The sequence below is a fragment of the Engystomops pustulosus genome, chromosome 1 (assembly GCF_040894005.1).
Source record: "Engystomops pustulosus chromosome 1, aEngPut4.maternal, whole genome shotgun sequence".
Classification (NCBI taxonomy): domain Eukaryota; kingdom Metazoa; phylum Chordata; class Amphibia; order Anura; family Leptodactylidae; genus Engystomops; species Engystomops pustulosus.
This window is the reverse complement of record NC_092411.1, coordinates 25829723-25855584: the sequence shown is the minus strand read 5'-3', so window position 1 is coordinate 25855584 and position 25862 is coordinate 25829723. Positions and strand designations below refer to the sequence as shown.

Sequence of the window (25862 nt, the reverse complement as noted above, 5' to 3'; positions counted from 1 at the left end):
CATTGGCTCCCCGGCCGGCCTGGCTTCAGATCTCCTACATCACATTGGATGAACACTGCAACAGGTTAACCTCCAGAGATACCGCTGATGCCTCCTGTGACATATCTGACATAGACAGACCTGAGCTCTGAGAACCTCCTACACCGGAATATATCTACTAATTATAGCAAGTGACTAACACAGCAGAAGTCAGTACAACCGCAATAAACTCCCACTACTCTAGTCCACCCTGGAGACAGGGTGAGGGTGACACAGGCGCTGAGCGGAACGAGGAGTGAGGTATGTGCAACAAGTACTCAGCACGACTCTTGGTCATAGTATAAACGAATTAAAAAGATTATACACAGCTTACCTGAGGAACTGTGCCCCAAAGTCAACGCGTTTCGAAGCCAAGCATCATAATCATAACTAGGAGCAAGGTAAATGGAAATGTTTTTTTTTACTATGCGCACGCGCACAATTATCATACAGGATTCATAAGAATGGTGGTTGAGTGTCCCAAATCGCCCCTGACAGGTTCCCTTTAAGATTTCTTGGAAAGGCGAATACACAAGTCCATACATTTACTCAGGAGCTGCAGAGCGTGCGCATACTTAATAATTATCAACAGACCGTAAACCAGAAGATCATTATAAATATAATCGTGAGCTACAGTATGTAGCGTGCCAACTCCGGCGGTAAGCGTGCGCGCTCGGTATAGCGCTATCATGTATTATATACAGTGCAGATGTTCCAGGGAGTTTATCCTTTCCACAGACTTACTGTAAACAGCGCAGCCCGCAGGATCTGACTATATTTGTACATCTTAGGACGGGGATCACTTGTTCATTCACAAAGGTTAACGAACTTCTTAGCAAAATTTTTTTTTTACCACGAGAGGAGCCGATAGCAGGAAGATTGTCCACTCCCCCCCCCCCAACCCATACATCACTGCAAACAGGAAACTTCTTCAGTGCGAACCACAGACTTTTCATCTGTTCTGACTTGTAGGATCCAACCTCAGTCGTCTCTACCAGAAGAACATTTCCTATTTTACTTTGTTTTTATTTATTTATTTTTTAGGATAAGGAAAGAAAGTAAGAAAGGGAAAAGAATATATATTATTATTATTATTATTATTATATTTTCTTTTTTTAGCTTTTTTTGGGAAAGACCGCAGATTTTCTTTTGGAGCCTGGAGGGATTTGTTTGTAAATCTTAAGCAGATTTTCTCACGGAGATGCTGGCACTCCAACGTCTTCAGGAACTTTTGCAGACGCCTCTTTATGATCCATCTTGCAGCGCTGCTTGGGAAAAGTGACATATTGCTTTGGGAAGTTTCCTCGGAGAGACTCGTATATACAGGATCTCTGAGAGTAGGAAGATCAGCTGCTCGGCACAATGTGCTGGAGTCTGGCTGCACGATGCTGCCTGCTCACAGGTAAGGGATGGGGTTCTTGAAAGGGAACTTGTCAGCAGGTTTTACCTTAGTAATACTCATACTGAAAAGGAGCGGAGACGAGTCATATTTGCCTGGCTTTAGGGGGGATATTCTTTAGGTAAACATATAGGATTTCACATAAGAGGGAATTCTAGAAAGGATGTTTCATCCCCTACCTTCAGGGTGCTGGTAGTTTAGTGGGATAAAACCTGGTGACAGGTTCTCTTTAAGGGCTCTTTTATTTATGTTATGTTGTGTATAATGCAAAGTTATATTTGTTATTTGGGCTTTAGCTAATCTTATGTGTTCAGTAAATCATTAGTGTATGCGATGCATAAAGATGTAACAGAGTTTACATCGCAACTTTGAAGTTGAGAACTTTGAAGCAAACTTTAACTTGACTTTTTTTGCCATGTGAGTTGTTATGATGTAGCATGTTTTCAGATTCCATTTAAAATCTGTTGCATCCTTACTATATCATTATAGTTCTTTATGGACTGTGAATCCTGCAACAGAAGCTGCATTTATGTATATAGATACAGAGAAGGAGAAATGGGATGGACTTTCTTCATGCTTCAATATAAGACTACCTACAGCTTAAGTTTGGAGTCTACCATCAAAATCAAGCATGGGTAAACCAGTGACACTCATAGATCAAGGGATTGTGACTGTAGTAATACTCTTAAATTTGTTCCTTCTAAAATCAATTTTTAAAATTATGCACATTTTTGCTCTGGCTTCACATGCTGTTACACTGTCTCACTCTCCCCCCTCGCCACCTCTGCACTTCCCCCTTTCTCTGCCTGATGTAATCTGCAGGGGTAGCAGTGTCAGTGGGCGCTAGGTTCTGGGGTATTTGTATATGCTGTATGTGTGTGTGGTGTGTGCATAATTTGTGTATGTTTATCCTGTATGTGTGTATATGGTGTGTGTAAGTATATAAATATGTGTGTATATATGAGATTTAGAAATCTGCTAAAGGGCCCTGCCTCACCTAAATACGCGCCTGCCTTCCCCATCGAGCATAATTGTGAAAGTTGATTTACAAAGGAAGGAGGCCATTGATAACAAATCCAAATCCCTGGTTTATCATGCTTGAATGTGATGGTAGATTCTCTTTATAATTCACCCCACATACATTGGTAACAATCAACTCAATATACAGTAACTAAGCTATTATTCTGGATATCATTGGTCAAAGCCTTTGCCAAACTCCAGAAAAATGGAAAATTCCTTTAAAAAGTAAACTCTAGCAATAGACATATATTTCTTCCTCCCACACTAAAAACGGAAAGCTGATTATATCAATATCCTAAATAAACCTCATGCTAGGAGGAAGCATGGCAGTGCCACGGCAGAGGGAGATACGTGACTGTTTGGTGGAAGTCAAGAAGTCATCTGTGGGTGCTCCATCTGGTGTCTAATGGCCATGACACACCATCATAGTGTGATGGAGATATGTGTATTTGGTAAGATGAGCAATGTGAAAGGAGATGAAACACCATTCCTCCTCTGTCCACTATCCACAGCTGGAATCCGGTGGCTTTACATGACATTGCTGTGAATCTTATCCATATAGATTGATACTCAGTAGTTAGTTTCAGGGGATTCTAATGATGTCCCAAAAGAAGTAACAATTTTACATTGAATTCTAGAAAACAAAAGCATCTCCAGCAGTAATCTTCATAAAAGTGGATCTTCATTCTTACATACCTGCTCAGCCATTTCCTTGTAACATGCAAGAATAAAGATCTTCTTTTATGAAGACTGGTGCTGGATATTCTTTAGTTTCCAAGAATTCATGACATAGTTCCGTAGCCAGCGGACACGTTTCTCTACCTGCTCTCACCTACCCGGGGTAATAGGAGTTGGCGGATGTTTGTCTTTTCTGAATTATAACATTTTTACAGTGCTGCCAACTATTCAGGAGAATCCCTGGAATCCCTCCATTTATAATAAACTGGGGGGGTCATTTATCTTATTTCCCCCTTCTCTGCGCTCATTTTGCGCCTATTGTGAGTCTATTTTTTGCACCTCATTTGTCTTTGTCGTTTTGGCTCTTTGTCAAATGCAGGGTTGTTTTTGTGCCTTATTAGGTGCAAATTTTAGAAAAGTTGCACAAACCATACTATTGCCTTTCCTATGCATGGTCAGGACTGGCGTGTTATTGCACAATTATTTGCGCCCATATAGGCGCAATAGTATATTAAATCGAGGCGCAAACATCTGTAAAGAGTCGCAATGTAATAACAAATAGGGCGCAACAAGACATGGCGAATTGAGGCGTAACATGGCAAAAAAAGGAAAATAGGCACAAAATGACCAATACTTAGCAGAGGCCCAAAAACACCAATGGCATGGAAAAAAAAAAGAGATAAATGGCCCCCTATGTATTACATTATCACATTGATTGTAGATCATCTGGCTAGAAGCGAAATAATGGGAAGTTTATAGAACCGAAAAATTGTGATTTGTATGATCCAGGATATTGGGGCTTATTTACTAAGGGTCCACAGATCGCATTTCCTTTGTGACAGGGATTTAGAAGGGGATTGTGTCACATGCGACCGGATTTTGGCGCAGCGGTGCCGGGTTTCATGCAACAGAAATTGGGGGGGGGGGGGGGATTGGTGTCTGACTGATGATCCGACTGATTCGGACTGAGCACAGGATTTAATATTCAAAATGTGTTGCATCCAATGCACTTACATGCAACGGGAAGAAGAAGGTGAACTCCTGTGCACCAGAGCAGGGAAGCGACACATGTAGGATATCGTTATCGTCCGACAATGCACTTTCGGAAACTCTGAGGGACAGGGCAAGTAAATGTGCCCCATTGAGTGTGACAGACCCATAGACAGAACTGTATGATATTGAGTCTGACATACCCAAAATTTGAAGTTTGGTTTACAACATTATTTATGAACAATTCAGAATGAGATAAGTGCCACCATCCGTTCTCTCCCTATAAATAATCTGTGGGACAACAGCAGTTTCTAACCTTGTGTTGTACTTGTAGACATATGTAGAGGTTAGTGAATTCTTCTATCCTCTAAAAGTATCACAAATATAAGGATTCCATAAGAAGAAGAAAAACAGGAATGGGATGGCACTCATCAATCTTCCAATTCTTCAAACTTTTATTGAGGTAATATACTCTCATTGCCAAGCATGTCATGATGTAGGGGAGGGATAGGACAAGCTGGTAGTCTTCTCATGGCTGAGGGCCACCAGCTGGTCCTACATCATGAAAAGTTTGAAGAATTGGAAGATTGGTGTGCTCCATCACATTTCTGATGACTAATGTTGACTAGTTGACTAGTTGATTCTTCAGTTCTAGACCCTCATTGGGAGAACTTGATACACAATGGGGGTCATTTACTAAGGGCCCGATTCGCGTTTTCCCGACGTGTTACCCGAATATTTCCGATTTGCGCCGATTGTACCTGAATTGCCCCGGGATTTTGGCGCACGCGATCGGATTGTGGCGCGTGGGCGCTGGCATGCATGCGACGGAAATCGGGGTGTGGCCGAACGAAAACCCGACGGATTCGGAAAAACCGCTGCATTTAAGAAAAAAAATGTGTAGCGAAAATGACACTTACCTTCACCAGGTATAGGCCGGTGAATTTCAGGGCATTCCAGCGCGCCTCCAGGGGAACTTCAGCGCAGCAGCGCCACCTGGTGGACGGCGGAGGAACTACCTTAGTGAATCCCGGCCGGACCCGAATCCACCGCAGAGAATGCGCCGCTGGATCGCGAACGTACCGGGTAAGTAAATCTGCCCCTAAGTGTAAGCATAGTCACCATCGATGGACCTCACGAGCACCTTGTTTTACTTCACTTGTGCTGCTGCAGGGGCTGAGCTTTCGGTGTCCCTACTAACAAAAAGCGATTTTTATAACATCAGACGATCAAACTCTACCATAGATTCTCCATGCATCCAGTTAATGTGCTCAAACTGTTATATGGGCCTTCAATATCTCTATCAGTTTGGAATTTTGGTCTCCATGTGCTTAAAAATTTCTCAGCTTCCTCTTCATTCACATGAAAGGTTTGTGATCAGTGGGGTCCAAATGCAGATCAGCTTGTCTGTTAACTCTTGAGCACTGGAACCTTTACACTGGATGGACCCCAATTCAGAAGTCCCTATTCACTGGATAACCACAAAAGCTTATTCTTAGAATAGGAGCTCAGCAATCATTGGCTGCCGTTGCCAATATACAGTGGATACGCCCAGGGGTAGATTGAGACTGCCCTGGGCACTTGGATGTATGAAAATTGTGGGTCCCCCACACTGCAAATTTGTTTTAATGGTGTCACATATGGCCTATATATGGTGCCAGAACCAAGTGCCTTGGGGAAGTTGGATGGTCCTTTCTGTCACCTCTTAGTTCTTTAGTTTGAGAACCTTTGGAAGACCTTCAAAGGCCTTAGAATGGCTCTTGTATACATGTGTGACCAGTGTTGGACTGGCCCACCAGTTCCTGCGGATCCTTTGGTGTGTCCATGCTTTGATACAATTATGGGCTTCACAGGTCCTGCACTAGGCAACCTAATTAGAATGCTAGAAGGATTCATGGAGGATGGCATGGTGGGCCCAAGAAACCCCAAGATCCAGCAGGTATGTATGAGGGATGCAGAGCTGTAGGACTCTCTCTTTATTGTCTTGGTGGGTGCTTTGAAAGGTCATGGTTCCCCAAGAGCCTTGGGCTCGGGTGGTTCCCAAACCACCTACGTTATGATCCAATACTGGAAGGGATTTTCTGCTTCTGGCTCCATCAAGTGCACAAGTTCCAGGATCCAGAGGCTTCTAGAACAGTTGATTAATATGGGATCCTGCTGACTGACCCCCACAATCACATACTGACAGCCTATCCAGTGAATACAGTAGGTCATCAGTAAATTCAAGGCTGGCTTAAAAAAATCCATTTCATCTCATTCATTTGATTGACTTAGCACAAAACATAAGACAGCAGTTAGAGGTTTTTATGGCATTAGGGTGGAGCTAACAGAGATCATTGGCAGCTTTGACCAATCACGTTAACAATAGGGCAGCACAGTGGCTTAGTGATTATCATTACAGCCTTGCAGCGCTGGGGTCCTGGGTTGAAGTCCCAACATCTGCAAAGAGTCTGTATGTTCTATCCATGTTTACGTGGGTTTCCTCCGGGTCCTCCGGTTTCCTCCCACAATCCAAAACATACTGATAGGTTGATTAAATTGTGAGCCCCATGGGGACAGGGACTGATTTGGCAAGCTCTGTGCAGCGTTGCAGAATCTGTGTGCGCTATATAAATAAAGGAATTATTATTCTAATTATTATTGCTGAGCTGGGACTCTTGAGTGACATGACAGGCCAATCAGGAGGGTTTATTGGAGCACAACTAGGTAGGGGGCGGGGCTTCAATAACATCTTTATGATCAGCCATTCCAATGAAAAATGTTAAGAAATTTGGGAAAATTATAACATTAAATAAAAATGTATGTATTATACCTTACTAATGTAAAAGCCCCTGAGGTTGATGACAGAAGTTCTTCAGTCTCTGGAGCCGGATAAGTCGTGATAGAAAACACTTAAAGAATGTTCATACATACGAGATGCATCTGGTGGGATTCCTCTGGAGAGTGTGAGGATCTCTTCACTTGTGCAGCCGTTCACCCAGCCATGTGCAGCATAGTCCGAGAAGTTTGACACATTCCAAAATACAGAGGCTTGTTTCTGTGTGCGCTTCCCTCGCTGCTATCTACTGCGTGCCCCAGAGACTGCTGGAAGACTCCCAAAACCCCGGAAGATTGTGTAGACCAGAGCAGAGTCTGGGAAGATAAACTCCCCCCTACTGCTGATGCATTGCAAATCCTTATCAATGACACAGTGTTACTCGGTACCTAGTAAGGAATATGCAAATACGTTTTCCAGGGTGGGAAAGGAAAGCAATGCCTCCAGTGCTTCCTTATAAAGACACCTCCTCTACATCAATGTCTGACTTTTAAGAAGCCAAATAATAGCCAAACCACTAAGATGTTTCCAAAAGTTATAGACAGAGTAGTGGAGACAGCGATGTTTCAATGTTTGCCCGTACATTGTAGAGAACTGGATTAACTGGATAAAAGTTCATTGACATGGGTCAGGAAGGGATACATTCTCCTTTTGGAGAAGTCATTTTCAGGTCACCTTTTCAGGCTTATAGATTCTTAAAGGGAACCTGTCACCAGGAGACCCATTTAGCACTCCCCCAGTCCCCACAGAGCATAGTACATACACTGCCAAAGTGTTATTAAAAATTGGTTTTACAGAAAAAAAGATATGTTATATTGTACCTTTCATTATCATCTGCTGTGTGACTAGGCAGTTGCCCCCTGGGAGGGGCTGGAAAGGAGCAGTCCCCCCCCCCCACCCTTGGGGAACAGCTCTTCCATGTGACCTTTTCAAATATATGAAAACACCCATCACTTGGCTTAGCGACGCCCTTTGCTCCTCTACAGCCAATCCCGAGTGAGGGGAGTTATTCATATATTTGAAAAGGTCACATGTTTCCCAAGGGTGGGGGGAAACTGCTCCTTTCCAGCCACTCCCAGTGGGCAACTGCCTAGTCACACAGCACATGCTAATGACAGGTACAATATAACAGATCTTTTTTTCTGTAAAACCGATTTTTTATACAAAAACACTTTGGAAGTGTATGTACTATGCTCTGTGGGGACTGGGGGAGTGCTAAAAATGGGTCTCCTGGTGACAGGTTCCCTTTAAAGACAATCACTGGAGATTCTGGGTAAGGAATATGTTTTCAATGATAGGAAATGGAAAACGATTTCTCCAGTTCTCTAAAATGCACAGTTTTCCTTCTGAAGACGACTACATATGGTACTAGGATCAGCTTCTTTGGGAATGGATGATGCTGCCCTTCTAGATGATTTCAATCTGCAGTTTCAGGACCATTGGAGGTCCCATTCAAAGGTTCCGAAATGGCTCTTGTGTACATGTTTATTGAGAGCAGGAACAGATGTACAGGGGTTTCATGGGTGAAGGTCCTAGACCAGTGATGCCAAACCTTTTAGATGCCAAGTGCCCAAACCATGACCGAAACCCAAATCTTAAAGGGAACCTACCACCACAAATCTACCTATAAAGGTAGATCGGGTGGTAGGTGGATCAATAGGACGTGAGGATCGCCGGGCGAGGGCGCTTAGCTGCAAGGAGCTGCGCGCCGAAGATTGTGGGTAGGAGGAGTAAAGTGGCTACTGGGGCGTGGAGTACGCGCCCCAGTAGCCGCATAACAAAATTAAAAACATTTTTTTGGTGGCACTTATCAGACTTATCTGGCCGTCCTTATGTGCTGCTACCTTAACCCTCAAACACCAAAAGGGAAAAAAAAAAAAACTAAGTGGTTCGTAAAATATACATAGGTAGGCACTAAATAGGGATCGGCTCCAGATTTCTTATTAAAGGGATTAAAGGCATAACAAAATTAGCATAAACCTTTTATATAAGTTCACGAAACAGTGATTGATCCACCTACCACCCGATCTACCTTTATAGGTAGATTTGTGGTGGTAGGTCCCCTTTAAGCAAAGTGCCGATTTGACAATTTAAATAGTAACTTATCACTCACTGCTCTGTTACATGTTTAAATTTTATAGGCACCTGAGGACACCAATACAGTAGAAATAAGGAGAAGAAGTTTTGGATTATCATTGTAACTTCCTTCTAGGGTTCTGGGCTGCCTGGGACTGCAGGAGGCCTTGAGTCCTGTCTGGCGAACTCTGCGTTGGGGTGATTGCGCAGGTGCCCACAGAAAGGGCTCCAAGTGCCACCTCTGGCACCCGTGCCATAGGTTCGCCATCACTGTCCTAGACAGTAAAAAATTTGGTTGGTGGCCATTGGTCCCCTTGAAGGCCTGAGCCCCGGGCTACCACCCAAACTGCCTGTATAACTAGTGTTTGGATTTAAACCAATGTCATGTCACTAGGTTTCTTGAAAGTCAGGCATTGATGTATAAGGAGCTCCTTATTTAAAGTTGCACTAAAGGTATAGTTTTCTTTTTTCTACCTTGGAAAACTTATTTGCATATTCCTGACCCAGATTCCCCAGTGGAGCATGAATGGTCTTTATGACTCTTTATGACCTGCAATCTTATCTTTTTGCAATCTGGGCATCAGACTTAGCACAAAAATGGACTGTAAATGTCCTGCATATTGTCATTTGGATCTGACATTGGAGTCTACTTGATACTGAGGTTATTTTATGCATAGAGTAGCAAACCATTGCATTGTATTTGCACATAAACAGTAAATGGGGAGATTTATAATTTACAATGCTTTATGAAAATTGCATATGATCAAATCCCACCCAACGGAGCTTCCCAATACATCAGGAGGCTCCGACCTCTTTTGCGACCAGGCTGCGCTGATGCACTTATTACGCCGGCTTTGCGCTGTTCACTGTAGCGAGTGTGCAGGCACGAGGCGAGAATGAACGTGCGGGCCCACTCCACCCCAGTCTGCCATAAAGCCAAACCTGGCAGATCCATTGGCTTTATGGCATATATAATGTTACTATCATTTCAGAAAACGATGGGTCATCACTTTCAGATTGGTGATGGCCGAAAACCAAGGGTGATTACAGGGTTAAAAAAAAACCCAGATTTTTTCCAGCGTATGAATCTGCGAGATAACATATCTGGTGTATATCAGTGTGCACGGCGTCATACCGCAGAGGACATAAATGGCCATGTAAAGGCAAGAGATTCTTCGTATTGTAGAAAGACTGCAGGATCGCCATAAAACTGCAGGATCTCTGTAATAACAATCCCAAATCCTGTATGAGATGGGGCCGGGCCGCTCGCTGCGCTCCATATCCTGCCATTGAGCAGCTGAACAGTTGAAGGGTTCAGAGTTTTATCTGAAATTCTCCAGGAATGACACTGAACATCCTGCTCCGCTCCACCAACAGATTAACAGGAATCGTGTTTCTTCTGAAAATATTTGGATAAAAATAGTTCCATTCATATTTTGTACATTATTGCTCTGTGCTGATGGGGTGCTAATGTGGGGCACTGGGGAATGACACTGGAAGGGAACTTATCACATTGGATGTGAAGTTCAGTCTGCAGACAGCCTAGGAGTCCAGTGGGCGGTCCTACTCAGTGACTGATAGGTCTATCAGGTTATGTTTAAAGGGGATGTCCAGTGATTCCCAAATGACGATTGCAGTTTGTTTCCGATGGCTGTGGAATGGCGGTGGAATCCCCCTGCGGAAAATCTTGCAACTACCGTGTGCAGATACTCCTATTAGGTGCTGGTCCTTTTATCCGGTTTTAGTCTCTGAATGGCTGCTGGTTAAACCAAAAGATCATCTGTTGTGTCCAGCTCTGGCACTAAACCGATATGTGTAAATTCACCCTTGCGCTTAATGGGGCAGCGCCCCAGCAGTCATGGATCCATGTGGTGAGTCTGAATGGGTCATATTAAATCAAGTTTTTATTCACTTGGACAATCCCTTTAACGGGGTTGTATCAAGTTGTTATCCCATTTCCACAGGAGAAGGAATAACTATTGGATTCATGAGGGTCCAACTTCTGGGTTCCCAACTGATCATAAGAATGATGGTCCCAATCTAACTTTTTGGTGGAACCACCAACTGTGCATGTGTCCTAAAGCTGAATTCAATACTATGAGAACATCAGAAATTACAGTGCATAGCATTCAGGTATCTCCAGAACTCTCATAGACAGTGAAGGGGAGTGACAAAAATACCATAGCGCTGGTATCTATACAGCATTTTTTTTCTATAAAAGGGTTCGTCATCATTCTTATAAGGTATAATCAGTCCCTATATACAGCACAGTGAGTACCGGTAGTCCTATATACAGCACAGTGAGTACCGGTAGTCCTATATACAGCACAGTGAGTACCGGTAGTACTATATACAGCACAGTGAGTACCGGTAGTCCTATATACAGCACAGTGAGTACCGGAAGTACTATATACAGCACAGTGAGTACCGGAAGTCCGATATACAGCACAGTGAGTACCGGTAGTACTATATACAGCACAGTGAGTACCGGTAGTCCTATATACAGCACAGTGAGTAATTGTAGACCAATATACAGCACGGTGAGTACCGGTAGTACTATATACAGCACAGTGAGTAATTGTAGACCTATATACAGCACAGTGAGTACTGGTAGTACTATATACAGCACAGTGAGTACCAGTAGTACTATATACAGCACAGTGAGTACTGGTAAACATATATACAGCACAGTGAGTACCAGTAGACCTATATACAGCATAGTGAGTAATTGTAGACCTATATACAGCACAGTGAGTACCGGTAGTACTATATACAGCACAGTGAGTACCAGTAGTACTATATACAGCACAGTGAGTCCTGGTAAACATATATACAGCACAGTGAGTACCAGTAGACCTATATACAGCATAGTGAGTAATTGTAGACCTATATACAGCACAGTGAGTACCGGTAGTCCTATATACAGCACAGTGAGTACCGTAGTACTATATACAGCACAGTGAGTCCTGGTAAACATATATACAGCACAGTGAGTACCAGTAGACTTATATACAGCACAGTGAGTACCGGTAGTACTATATACAGCACAGTGAGTACTGGTAGACCTATATACAGCACAGTGAGTACCGTAGTACTATATACAGCACAGTGAGTACTGGTAAACATATATACAGCACAGTGAGTACCGATAGTCCTATATACAGCACTGTGAGTACCGGTAGTCCTATATAGAGCACAGTGAGTACCGGTAGTCCTATATACAGCACAGTGAGTAATTGTAGACCTATATACAGCACAGTGAGTAATTGTAGACCAATATACAGCACGGTGAGTACCGGTAGTACTATATACAGCACAGTGAGTACCAGTAGTACTATATACAGCACAGTGAGTACCAGTAGTACTATATACAGCACAGTGAGTACTGGTAAACATATATACAGCACAGTGAGTACCAGTAGACCTATATACAGCATAGTGAGTAATTGTAGACCTATATACAGCACAGTGAGTACCGGTAGTACTATATACAGCACAGTGAGTACCGGTAGTACTATATACAGCACAGTGAGTACTGGTAAACATATATACAGCACAGTGAGTACCAGTAGACTTATATACAGCACAGTGAGTACCGGTAGTACTATATACAGCACAGTGAGTACTGGTAGACCTATATACAGCACAGTGAGTACCAGTAGTACTATATACAGTACAGTGAGTACTGGTAGACTTATATACAGCACAGTGAGTACTGGTAGTCCTATATACAGTACAGTGAGTACTGGTAGACTTATATACAGCACAGTGAGTACTGGTTGACCTATATACAGCACAGTGAGTATCGGTAGACTTGTATACAGCACAGTGAGTAATTGTAGACCTATATACAGCACAGTGAGTACCGGTAGTACTATATACAGCACAGTGAGTACCGGTAGTACTATATACAGCACAGTGAGTACTGGTAAACATATATACAGCACAGTGAGTACCAGTAGACTTATATACAGCACAGTGAGTACCGGTAGTACTATATACAGCACAGTGAGTACTGGTAGACCTATATACAGCACAGTGAGTACCAGTAGTACTATATACAGTACAGTGAGTACTGGTAGACTTATATACAGCACAGTGAGTACTGGTAGTCCTATATACAGTACAGTGAGTACTGGTAGACTTATATACAGCACAGTGAGTACTGGTTGACCTATATACAGCACAGTGAGTATCGGTAGACTTGTATACAGCACAGTGAGTAATTGTAGACCTATATACAGCACATATTTCTGTCTAGGTCTGTTTCATGAGTTTTCATCTTTTAAAGATTCTGCTGAAGCATGGTTGATAAGCAATGTCTGCCTTTCATTTATTCATTTTCATAGAAGTGTAATTAAACGAGGGGTACCAACAATTTTGTGTAGAACAGAAGATCGGGGCTCCTGAGGTGTCATTCCACCTGCAACCACTAAACTTATGTAATAATGAAGTAAGAAGAGTCATACTTTCCTGACATTGGGGGATAATTATAATAATAATAATTCCTTTATTTATAGAACGCACACAGATTAGGCAGCGCTTATAGGTAAACAGGTGAGACTTCACATAAAAGAGAGAATTCTAGGAAGGATATTTCATCCCCTACCTGGGGGGGCTAATAGTTTAGTGGAGTGAAACCTTTAAATACTTTGTTTTTTTAGTTCTTGGTCATTTTCAAAGTGACTGAGACTAAAGGAGATTGTTTCATGTTTAATTATCCAGTAGAAAATTTTAACTAAATAGAATCCTTTTCACGGCTGGAGGTCTGTTACAGTTGTATCCAGTCTAGACAGAACAGTAATAGAGTTGTATCTCACACCATGATAATAAGATGCAGCCGGGATCCACTGCAGTGAATGGTGAGAGGGTATCATAGCTCTGCTTGCTTGCTTTGTATCCATGTTTTAAAGTCACTGAGCTCTAGGGAAGAGTAGAAGGGGTTAAGGAAGGACATTTGCAGGCGTGTAATAATAACCTCTGTCCCTGGTTACATCGAAGTCTGTTCTGGCTCAGCTCTTTCGGGTGAGAGTTTACTAATCTGAGAAAAGTTGGAAACAAAAGAAGTTTGACAGGCAGGGAAAGGGATCAGCGAACTTCCTGAGCAGAGCAATACTGGGGCGATAGAGAAGGGACCATCAGATAAGGTCAGAACAAACTTTATCTGGAGATTCGGGAGTGTACAAGACTCTTTCATTTGCTTCTGTGAGTTCAGAAGAAGCAGCACCGAATGTGCCAGCATAGCAGAGCTGAGTATGTCACTTGGCAGCACTTGATACACTTTATTTCTATAATTTTTTATAATGCAGCCCTCGGGGAGTGTGTGCGGGTCCCAAAGTCAGAGAGAGTCAGGGAGATGCTATATATATATATATGAAGCCCATATGCTTCAAGAACAAAAACGCTATATTTTTTCTCAAAATTTTTTTTATAATCAATCCTCATTAAACATTAATAAGAAATACATTCAATTGAAACAAGAGGTTCCATTCAACAAAGAGCCAGCAATTGAGATTATTTCCCCCAAGTGGGCAAGGAGGGGTGTGAGGGGGAAGGGGGGGGGGGTGTCTGGTGGTGGATCAAGCCAGTGTGGGGCGTTCCTCTCCTACGCCTACTGATATTCCTATATGATGAAGGCTTCACCCCTCCACATTACCTTTAAGAATCATTGTATTATATCCTATCAGAGGAAAGTGTTTCTTTCTCCCCATATCAGGCTTTTAATGCAACTTCTTTTCCTGATGGAGTGACGTTCACATAAAATCTCTACTGAAATTTCTCTTGCGAGCAAGAATGACAGGATCATAGTAAGGTGTTACAAATCTATGGAGGGGGGGAGAGAATAAACAGAAGCTAAGTGTAATGAAGGGACCACATACAAGAACACGGGAGGCTGGGAGCACTGTCACTGAACCCACCAGAGGCTCTAAGTTCTTGCCCCAACTATACTAGGCAGTACTGGACAACTAGACGGCAATCCCTCCCTACACTAAAGTGCAAAACACAGACTCAAGGACTAAACAATGCAAACGGATAAGAGTAGATGACAGAAATGGTTCAAACAGATAAGGCAGCGTAGTACAAAAACTCTAGACAGTGGAGAAGTCAGAATAACAAGCCAAAGTTGGAATACAAGAAATCGAAGATGCAAATGACAAGTAATGTATGGAGCTGAAAAACTTTGTAATAAATCTTATCAGAGGAAAGTGCTTCCTTCTCTGATTATTTTGGCTCTTATCATCTGTCCTTTTTTTTTAATTCCTAATCTGTTTGCCATTTCCGCTGAATTCTATCTTGCTAGTAAATCGAGCGGAAGCTTACTGAGGAGTCAGATGACAATGTAGATCTACGGAGAAGGGAGGAGAAGCAGTGAGCCACAGCAGCTAGATGTCCAAGTACCAGATGCAAAAACCGGAAGCCACATAATGCCCAAAAAGTGTGTTACTTCTCATGTCCATAGGTGGTATGCTCTAAGTATTGTTGATATCCAAATATTTTGACATTATTATAGCTAGTACCTTTCCAATTGTACATAAAGAATCTTCAACATGGAAAAATATTCTGTTCAGAAGGCAACATAACTATCCACAATACGGGAGCAGGATGGATGACTGTAACATGCTGTAACTTTCCAGGGACTTAGTAAGTGGAATTGTTTGTGACCAGGATAAACTGACATTTACAGTCCTGATGGTTTTAAGCAGGACGCATTCCTAAACCTCCGTTTCAGAAGTCAGATAACATTCCTGACAGAGGTTTGGATTTATTTTAAGTCTGAATGGTAGAACGGGTCAAGTTCATATGGAAACAACACAATTTCCCACCAGTTTTGAAAAATTGATAATTTAGTGGAAAGAAGTTTAAGTTCAGCATTCAGGCTTACCCCCTCACCCCTTCCTCGCGCCGGTAACAGGGAGTGACTGTCCTCGGGAGAAAGGGCATATAGAAGGTAACATCATCGATAGTAGGTGTCACTGTTGGGGGTGAGTGGTCAGGTTTGGAACCCAAACATGAACAGGTCCGTGTTATCCTTAACAATTAGGGATATTTATCAAGACTTGTGTTTTTTCATGTCGATTTTAATAGCCCCATGGCCCTGGCACACAGCAACCCTACCAGGCCTCACGACAACTGACTCCAGCAAAGGAGTGGGATCTATGATAGCAAAGCTTTTGTGACCGTTTCCTGGTGTGAAAGATGACAAATTCATTTGGTCTATATGCCTGACTTTCCTCGTCCTTGACAGTAATAAGCCTCCATCTGCACAAAATTTTAAGTAAAAATGGAGGATAAAAAGATGAAACCCGGACAAAATAGAAGGTGTTTATAACGATGCCCATTTTCATCTATATCCCCACTAGTGTTAGATGTGCCAAAGATATTAAGGAGTGGGTATCTCTAATAATTTTAGTCTGTCTCAGATGGTCCATCTACAAGATTCTAAAATCTGCACCAGCCAGGAGACAGCATCAATTAAATCATATGCACCAATTATCTATTACATTTGTTCGGCCACCGACCCCGTCCCCCTCCATGATCACAAAAGTGAAGACAGTGGTAGTGAAAGCGTAAAAAGTTGCTATTTTTTGAGCAAATACCACCATGTGCCAACATTGTAACTTTTATTATTCTTTTTCTAAACCCTCACACCAAATAAAGACCACGGAAGAAAAGGTGTACATTCCATATGGACGACCCATTTGGCTCTCAAACGAAATGGCTCCAACCCTGGTCAAAATAAATTTTAATGGATGAAGAAGCTGGAAACTTTCACCAATACTGGAAATCTGTTGGACAGTGGGCTAATGTTCTTTAAGAAAATCTACTAATGTTGAAGTGTTAAACTTTGAAAGCTCAAAGTTTGTGTCCTTTCCGAACTTTGAAAGTTTGGGCCCAAAACCCAGATGTGAAGTTCATTTGCTTCGTGTCTGTGTTTGGCTCAAAATAGCTGGAACCAATCTCGGGTAATATCTACTTAAAGGTCACCAGCGTCTTTTAAATGAATGTGGGGCACACACCGGCGCAAATAGCCGTGGCTGGTAAAAGCCGGTGCACACACCAGCACCAATTGCGTGTGTTACTGTTTGGAAAGGAATTTTAACTTTGGGTCAGGGCAAACTCAGCTGGCTCAAAATTTAATAGGGTCAATCCTAAAATCTACCGTCAAAATCCATCATGATAAACCAGGAACACGTACTCATAGATCCAGGAAGAAAGTGCTTATCTTATATTTGTTTTCCATGGCCTCTTTCCTTCTAAAAAAAAAATTAAAATTATCCTATAAAGGGGTATTAGAGTGTTAGAAACGCCCTCTTTGCATTGGGTTCACATACTGTGGTTACACTGCAGCAGCACAGCTCTCCCTCTGCACCTACTTCCCCTCACTTACTGTAATCTCAGCAGTAGAGAGCAGTGAGCAAGCAATGAGAGGGGGAAGTGCTCCTGCACAGTGTAACAGCCTGTGCAGCTACAGCACCAAGGGGATCTGGTAACACGACCACAGCCCTTCAGACTCATTAGCATAATTTTAAACATTGACTTAAGAAAGAAGGAGTCCATGGTTTATAAATATAAGAAGATTACCACAGTCAAAGTGCCTGGATCAATGAGTAAGTGCCCCTGGTTTATCATGATGGATTTTGATGTTAGACTTCATTTAAATCATTTCGCCCTGGGTCATCAAGTGTGTGGGAGCTCCATTTAATTTTTTTCTATAGATCATAATTTTTTTTACTGTATGGCCCCTGTTAGACAACCTCCAAATCCAAGATCTCATCTGGGGGACCACCCTGAAAGATTTCCAGTAATGTAAAGCATGTAAAGTGTTAGCGTGGCCCCTTGATATAATATTATCCTCCTGCTGTGTTCCTCAACCATTATCTGTAGGGAAACCACAGTGGAAAAAATTCATTACACACACAACCCGGTGCAGGAGAGGTCTTCCCCAGTAATGGATAGGATGTGCTTCTAATGTTGGTCAGACTAAATTTTGAACCCTCTGAATTTATTATTTCCAAAGCCCTCTATAATTTTCACATTATCAGTACAATAAGACAAAACATGTTTTCCAAGTTCTAACAATGATTTCAGGACTGAATCCGTGGACGTATAACCAGACCTCCAGCCATCCCATAATACTAATAAACCCGCTCTTCTTCTGGAGTATAACGTGACTTTTGTTCATTGAGACCTTCGGAGACTTTTACCCTTTCAGTTACTGAGCCTCGGCTGGTGAGATACATTCCAGCAGTCGGCACTAGTGCTTTATTATATGATTGTATGCGAGGAATATTTGTGAGATGAATCACTTGCTGTGTTTCTAATTTTGTAATTATTGTTTAGTATTTTTTGTATTTTCTATAAGATGAGACAGATCCTTGGATTGAGCCGAGAGCCTAGATCTTGTTATTGTGGTTTTACCTATTTGGTCTGCACTGAAATAGGCGTTCCAGTGCTCAATGGGACCTTGTGCCACATTTATCATGCAGTGTCTGACAGAATTATATTGCACGCCTTATATTTATGGTGCACCAAAAAAGAGTTGGTGCACTCTGTAGGAGCAGAGCACGGGGCGCCAGATCCATGAAGAATGTGCGCCACAAATGCTGAATCTGGCGCTCTCTGTACTATTCACTGGAAAATGCACTGTTTTTGATAAATGTGCGTCATTGTGTTATATTAAAATAATCTTTTATATAAAAAATTGTTATCGTTTTCATGTTGAGCCAAAAATGCAACTATGGGGGAAATTTGTTATTGTGCCACTGGCTCTGACAAAGCTCAACAACACTTGTGATACGGCAGATCCATCATTGTGATAATGAATCGGTCACAGTTTAAGACTATCAAGTTCTGTTTTTATGTTTTAAGACCTGCTTTTAGGTGGTCTAAAACTCTGTACCACAATGTTGTGCCCCCTCCTAATTTTTTTTTGGGGGGTGGGGAACCGACAATTTCCTGTCTGTCCAAGCCCCTTTCTTCTATCCCACACTTTATATCTCAGCATATTTGGAAAAGGCTAATAACCTTCACAAATGTGTCAAAAGGCAGTTATGGCACAAATTACGCCAGTGAAGCCAAAGAGGCTTCATTACTTCCCCTAGAGTTTAAAAAATTAAAGTGTGGTTTACATAGGAATTAAAAGGTTGTGCAATCTATAGCAAAACAATGACCTTGATTAATTGATCACCGGCAAGTGTGACAGCCTCTATAAAATCAGAAGTTTCTGTAGTTTGTATCAGCTAAAATAATGTTGTGAAGGAAAGATATCAGTAACAATTATGGATGTCCATCATTCTAAGGAGGGTTATGTAATGGCCGGTTCAGGGCAACATCTGCAAAGAGTTTGTATGTTCTCTCCGTGTTTGCGTGGGGGTACTTCGGTTTCCTGCCACACTCCATAAGCTACTGGTAGGTTGATTAGATTGTGAGCCCCATTGGGGACAGGGACTGATTTGGCAAACTCTGTGCAGCGCTGCGTAATCTGTGTGCGCTATATAAATAAAGGAATTATTATTATTATATGTACATTAACAACATAGCAATATAATTTCCCACTCAACCTCTTTAATAACTAATTCATTGAATAATATATAGCGCAGGGCCTGAAAGGAGGAACAGGACCCTTTTTTCAAGAGTCCTGCTCCTCCCTTCAGGCCCTGTACAAGGTATCATACAATGAATCAGCTGTGAATGGAGTGTTCCTTTAATAACATTATGTTGGCTGATGCTAATAATGCAATCTGAAGAATGTTTCATCATACAAATTACTATACAGTCTACTTTATTAGATGTATGTATCACTGTCTCTAAGACATTAGAGGAATACACTGCTCACTAATGTTGTAGATGGGTAATAATGCAGATGACCCCTTTAAGTCTTGCACTACATTCCCTTTTGAGGTCTTCTTGGTAATAAAGGTCTTGAGAAGCGGCACCAGGAATCCAGCATGGGGTGATGGCCCCAGCGGTGCTGTCCTGTGAAAGAAGTTATAAAAGTTGGAAATGTAGTCTCCTCCTAGTCCCATGTCCTCCTGGGGTTCGCTCTCAGCTGTGGTCCCTGTGAAGACCATCTTCCAGACAGTAACAGAAAAATAATGTTATTGACTTTATCTACTGGGAGCAGCAGAAATACAGACAGGAAGCAATGGGGCAGTCTGGCTTCTACTTATATCTCCTGTATATTGTGATAACCTCTCTCTATAGTTTCCTGGCTTCCTCTGTCTTGTATAGTGACGTCATGTAAAGTACTGTGCAAAAACTATAGGCAGATGTTGAGAAAAAATCAATTTGAATTAAAAACTGCATCTAGAATTCTTCTAGATTCACTTGGACACGGGTTTTGAAGGAACTCAGCAGGGAGGTTATTCCCAACATCTTGAAGGACTAAGCCCAGATCTTCAATGGATGTAGGCTTTCTCAGATCCTCAGGTCTCTCCATATACTTCATATCATCCCAGACAGACTGGATGATGCTTTGTGGAGGTCCTATGATCACTTCCAGGACCCCTTGTCCATTCTTCATAATGACATTGGCTGGATGTTTGGGATTATTGTCCTGCTGTAGAATAACACTTTTAACTTTTCTATTTACACTTCTTTTTGTGAAAGCATTCATTCTTGTTTGCACATTTGTCCAAAAAGTTTCCACACTACTGTATGTGACAGAAATGAATATTTTTGGACAATGATGTGGATGGAGATTAGATGCAGCTTTGTGCACTTTTTCACGACAATTTTATTTTCTCAAATATAGAACTAATTATACAATTAAAAAAATCATATTTCAGTATGTGTCCATGTGTATTTATCAATGTTGCATCAATATGTAAACGTATTTACTAGCAGGGGTGTAACTATAGGGGGTGCAGAGGTTGCGGTCGCACCCGGGCCCAAGAGGTTTAGGGGGCCCTTATGGTGTCACATTCCCATATGAGAAGACTATTACTATACATCATTCATTATAGTCGGGGGCCTGGCACAGACTTTGCACTGGGGCCCATTAGCTACTAGTTACACCACTGTTTACTAGAATTAGCGTCTGTAGCTGTAGGTACATCCTAATGTAAAGTAGAATATTAGATTGAAAGATATTTAGAATTTACGCATAATTTTTTTATTTATCAAAACGTGTATTTATCTTCCATTTTCAACAAAGTTAACTTGACCAAATATCTTTAGATGTTCCATACCAGGGTTGTACAGAGAACATTGGGTTGTGACCCACATGATGCTGAGAGCCGAGACCAATGCATGAGGTCGGGCAGCGGTGGGCACATAAGACAAGTCTTCCCCGCTACTGTGGTTATTGGGGCATCTAGTGTTCTGGTTACTAGTGCATGAGCGGGATGACAATGTGGCCCTCAGATCGATAAAGGTTTAACACCCCTGCAGTAAATATTTGAGACAGATGACAAGTGGCCTGACAAAGAAATACAACTTTTCAAGATTTGGTCCCAAGAGTAATAGGAACTATAGAAAAATTGTGTGATCCATAGGAACCAGCAAAAGATATATATAAAATCTTCAGTTTATTCTCACATTTTTACATCTAGATCTAGCAACAAAACCTTTTATTTTAAAAGGTACATGAATTGTGAAACGATATATGTAGTGTATCTTATAGAGTGCATTCATGCAAATTGCAGTACATGGGGCCCACTGCCCAAAAGTAAAAGTACAGAATCGCAAATCACATCACAGGTGCCAACCCCAAAACCATTCCTAACATGGACTGAATTAATGGAGCATCCAAACATTTCAAGGACCATCACTCTGGATTAGTTATATCCATGAAAGTCATTGCAGTTGATTTTGTTGCTCCCGATAAGGTGGTGGGGGGGGGAGGTTGAAGCAACCAACTTTTTTGCTGAGGGTGGGCAGATGGATTTTACTTTTAGAGACAAAGGGGCTTATTTACTAAAGGTTGCGGATCACACTTTCGGCGGACTGTTCACAGTTTTCGGGATTTGCGCAGTTAAGACAGGTATTTAACAGAGGATTGTGTCGGACGTGATCGGTTTCTGGGGCAGCTGCGCCGGCTTTCTTGCAACAGAAATCAGGGGGCGGGCCGTCTTATTCCAGTGTCCTCGTTGTTGTTAATAAGGTATGAATAAGGAGCTAAACTAAACTAGATAAAAAAAAGATTTTATATACATCTTTTGCTGGTACCTATGGATCAGATTATTTTTCTATAGTTCCTATTACCTCTTGGGACTAGATCAAGGACTCCTTTCAATGGAGCACACAAAGTACTGACCATATAACTTGAGGGTGAGCCACCAGCTTTTCTATTTTTCAACTCTTCAAGGGAAATTCCTTTACCCATCCCCTGGATTCTCTTTGTATGTACAAGGGAGACATGAAAGTAATTGGCTGTGATCTTCCTTCCTGATGACACTTGTAGTTTTACACCTTCTTCCTCTCCTTAACACACACAAAGGCTTAGAATGTAAAACTTTTCATGCTGTTCACCAATTTCAATCAAATGTGTCTCTAAAATATCCAAGACTAAGACTTTTGGCTTTAGAATTAAAACAAGATAAATAAACTCTGGCTGCGCTGTTTAAAGATGACCTTCCACCTCTTCAGCATCCTCATCCTGTAACAAGTACCCCTCCACTGATTCTGACATAGTTCACATAGTCCACAATGTTCCTGAGCAATCAGTTTTAAAATGTGGAAAATTCTACTGTCGGGTGGGTGGATCCAGACTGCATACTCCAGCCCAGGACCTAATTAGCATAGTTATAGTATCCAATATGCTCATTAGGCTCTATAGTGTCAGATAGGTGGCCTTTGGCAAGAGCTGGAAACCTGGCTCTGCCCATCTGAGAAAAAAAACAAAGCCACAACAATTAGTGGTGTGCACGCCATGTAAACCATTGTTGTCACGGCCACGGATGCACCTGTGACCCATATCGTGAATTGCAGGCGCGCCCATGTGTCTTATTTGGTGGGTAGGCAGGCTCCAGGGCTAACTTACATGTCCCGGCTCCTGCGGCGGTCCCCACGATGTCAGTGCAGCGGCGCACGCACTCCCGCCTCATAGGGCACGCTGTCTTATCTGTTAAATTCTGTTAAATTCCAGCCCCTTCCTGTGTCCCCTGGTGGATCTTTGTGCCTCACAGCCTTTAAAAAAGCTCCCTAGCGATTCTTCTGCGTTCCTGTGTATCCTGCATTCCTGCTCCTGAGTTCCTGTGTCTCTTGTTTCTGCTCTTTCTCCTGTAGTGAGAAGGATATCTGAAAGTCTCCGAGATCCATCCATTTCAGACAGATAAGGAGGCTAGTGATTAACTTTTTCCATACCTAGAGGATATTTCACTTGATGATTTAGCACTCTGCGATTAGACTGTCCAGGGACAGGACAGAAAGCAGATTTACACAAACTTCTTGAATAAGGAAGAAAGGAAGGGGGAAAAGAAGGACACAGGCACAGATTGATTTAATAAATTATATTATTTTTAATATTTGAAGATTCACTGAGGACTGGTTATGTTCCACAGGAATGGCGCATAGCAAATGTGGTACCAATATACAAAAAAGGATCAAATAGCGATCCTGGAAACTACAGACCCGTGAGTCTAACTGCTGTGGTGGGGAAAATATTTGAGGGGTTTATTAGAGATGCTATCCTGGAGTATCTCACTGTGCACAACCTTATAACCCAGCGTCAGCATGGGTTTATGAGAGATCGGTCCTGTCAGACTAATCTGATTGGTTTCTACGAGGAGGTAAGTTCAAGACTGGATCTGGGGGACGCTGTGGATGTTGTATATCTGGACTTTTCAAAGGCATTTGACACCGTGCCACATAAAAGGTTGGTATATAAAATGAGACTGCTGGGAATAGGAGAAAATCTGTGTATCTGGGTAAGTAATTGGCTTAGTGATAGAAAACAGAGGGTGGTCATGGCACATTCTCAGATTGGGTTGATGTTACCAGTGGAGTGCCACAGGGGTCAGTATTGGGGCCACTTCTTTTTAATATTTTTATTAATGACCTTGTAGTGGGTTTACACAGTCAAGTTTCAATATTTGCAGATGATACTAAGCTGTGTAAAGTAATAAATACTGAGGTTGATAGTTTAGCATTACAGAGGGATTTGTGGAAGCTTGAGGGATGGGCAGAGAAATGGTTGATGAGGTTTAATGTAGATAAATGTAAAGTTATGCACTTGGGCCATGGAAACAAAAAGTATAATTATGTTCTAAACGGTCAATTACTTGGTAAAACTGAAGCTGAAAAGGACTTGGAGGTATTGGTGGATGGTAAACTTAATTTTAGTGACCAGAGCCAGGCGGCTGCTGCTAAAGCAAATAAAATAATGGGATGTATCAAGAGAGGAATAGATTCTCATGATAAAGACATAGTTCTGCCCTTATACAAATCCCTGGTCAGACCACATATGGAATATTGTGTACAGTTTTGGGCACCAGTGTATAAAAAGGATATAGTAGAGCTGGAACGGGTGCAGAGGAGAGCAACCAGGATTATTAGGGGAATGGGGGGACTAGAATACAATGACAGATTACAAAATTTGGGATTATTCAGTTTAGAAAAAAGACGACTGAGGGGAGACCTCATTACAATGTACAAATACCTGAACGGACAGTACAAGGATCATTCCAAAGATCTTTTTATACCTCAGCCTGTGACCAGGACAAGGGGGCATCCTCTACGCCTAGAGGAGAGGCGATTCTACCATCACCATAGACAAAGGTTCTTTACTGTAAGAGCAGTGAGACTGTGGAACTCTCTGCCGCAGGAGGTTGTTATGGCCGACTCTATGTACATGTTCAAGAGAGGCCTGGATGACTTTCTGGAGAGAAAAAATATCACGGGTTATGGGGATAAAACATTTATTTAATTCTTGAAGGTTGGACTTGATGGACTTGAGTCTCCTTCCAGCCTTATATACTATGATACTATGATATAAGTTTACTATTATCATCTGCACTAATTATTTATAAAACTTTATTGAACGTTTAATTGCGCTTTAATACAACAAGATGTAACATGCATGGTCAGATATGCATCACGTCAATAGAAAAAAGAATGACATATAATTATTATTACCATGGTTGCATTCAATCTTACCAGTAAAACAAATCACCTGGGGCTTTGTGGTGAATCAGTCAGAAATTGGCAGCTGTTGGCAGAGCTAGAAAATAGAAAGGAGATAGAATTGAAGACAGACAAGAAATCTATACCTTCAAAGCACAAGCTTGAAGTAGTTGAGGATGATAGTAGCCCAAGGATCCCGAATTGAGCCGTTAGAGTGCAGAGTGGAGACCCAATAGAGCTGTTAGTAATGTGGGTGGTTAGTTGTGAATCCCACCATATACTTCATACCATTCTGAACTTATCTGGCAAGTCCCAATGTTTGTAAATCAGAGACTCATATGGATGGTTTAAGTTGACCTGCAGATTCCACATACTCAAAGTAGGCACATATGGATCATACCAACTCAAAGTGACACACTTCTGTGCAAAAAAGAGTGTTTCTTACAGGAAGATGTCCAATACTTATCCGATCCAATCCAAGAAGACACACTGTTGTCTCAGAGAATACTGGCAGGAAATTAGGTGAGCCAGAAAATACGTCACCACTTTCTAGGATCCTGTTGTTTACCGAGGTTGACACTCGAAGATGTGATGCTAAAAGTTCAGGGACAGAATGATCCTGTAATATCAGGGTAAGCCCCCTCCATTCTGCATCTGTCCCAACATAATGGGGCACATTTACAAAGTCACTGGAGTTCAGTAAAAGTGCATTGTCCGTGTATAATGCTGCGTGCCGCGAGTCACTAAGATCCTGCGCCAGAAATCATTAATCTTGCACTTCCCCGCGATGGTCCAATAGAG

General features: G+C 42.0%; 1 protein-coding gene across 2 annotated transcripts in view; it reads left to right on the top strand.

The window, feature by feature from the left end:
* Positions 1-1004: 1004 nt before the first annotated feature.
* The window catches only part of ITGA1 (integrin subunit alpha 1), an 89849-nt gene continuing 64991 nt past the window's right edge, over positions 1005-25862 (top strand). Inside the window, exon 1 of one of the 2 annotated variants that reach the window (XM_072136252.1) lies at positions 1005-1420. In XM_072136252.1, coding sequence (XP_071992353.1) covers positions 1381-1420 — 40 coding nt within the window. In that variant the 5' untranslated portion in view covers positions 1005-1380. Of the gene's footprint in view, positions 1421-7997; positions 8039-25862 lie in introns of those variants that run through there. The other variant, XM_072136259.1, reaches the window with a different exon arrangement.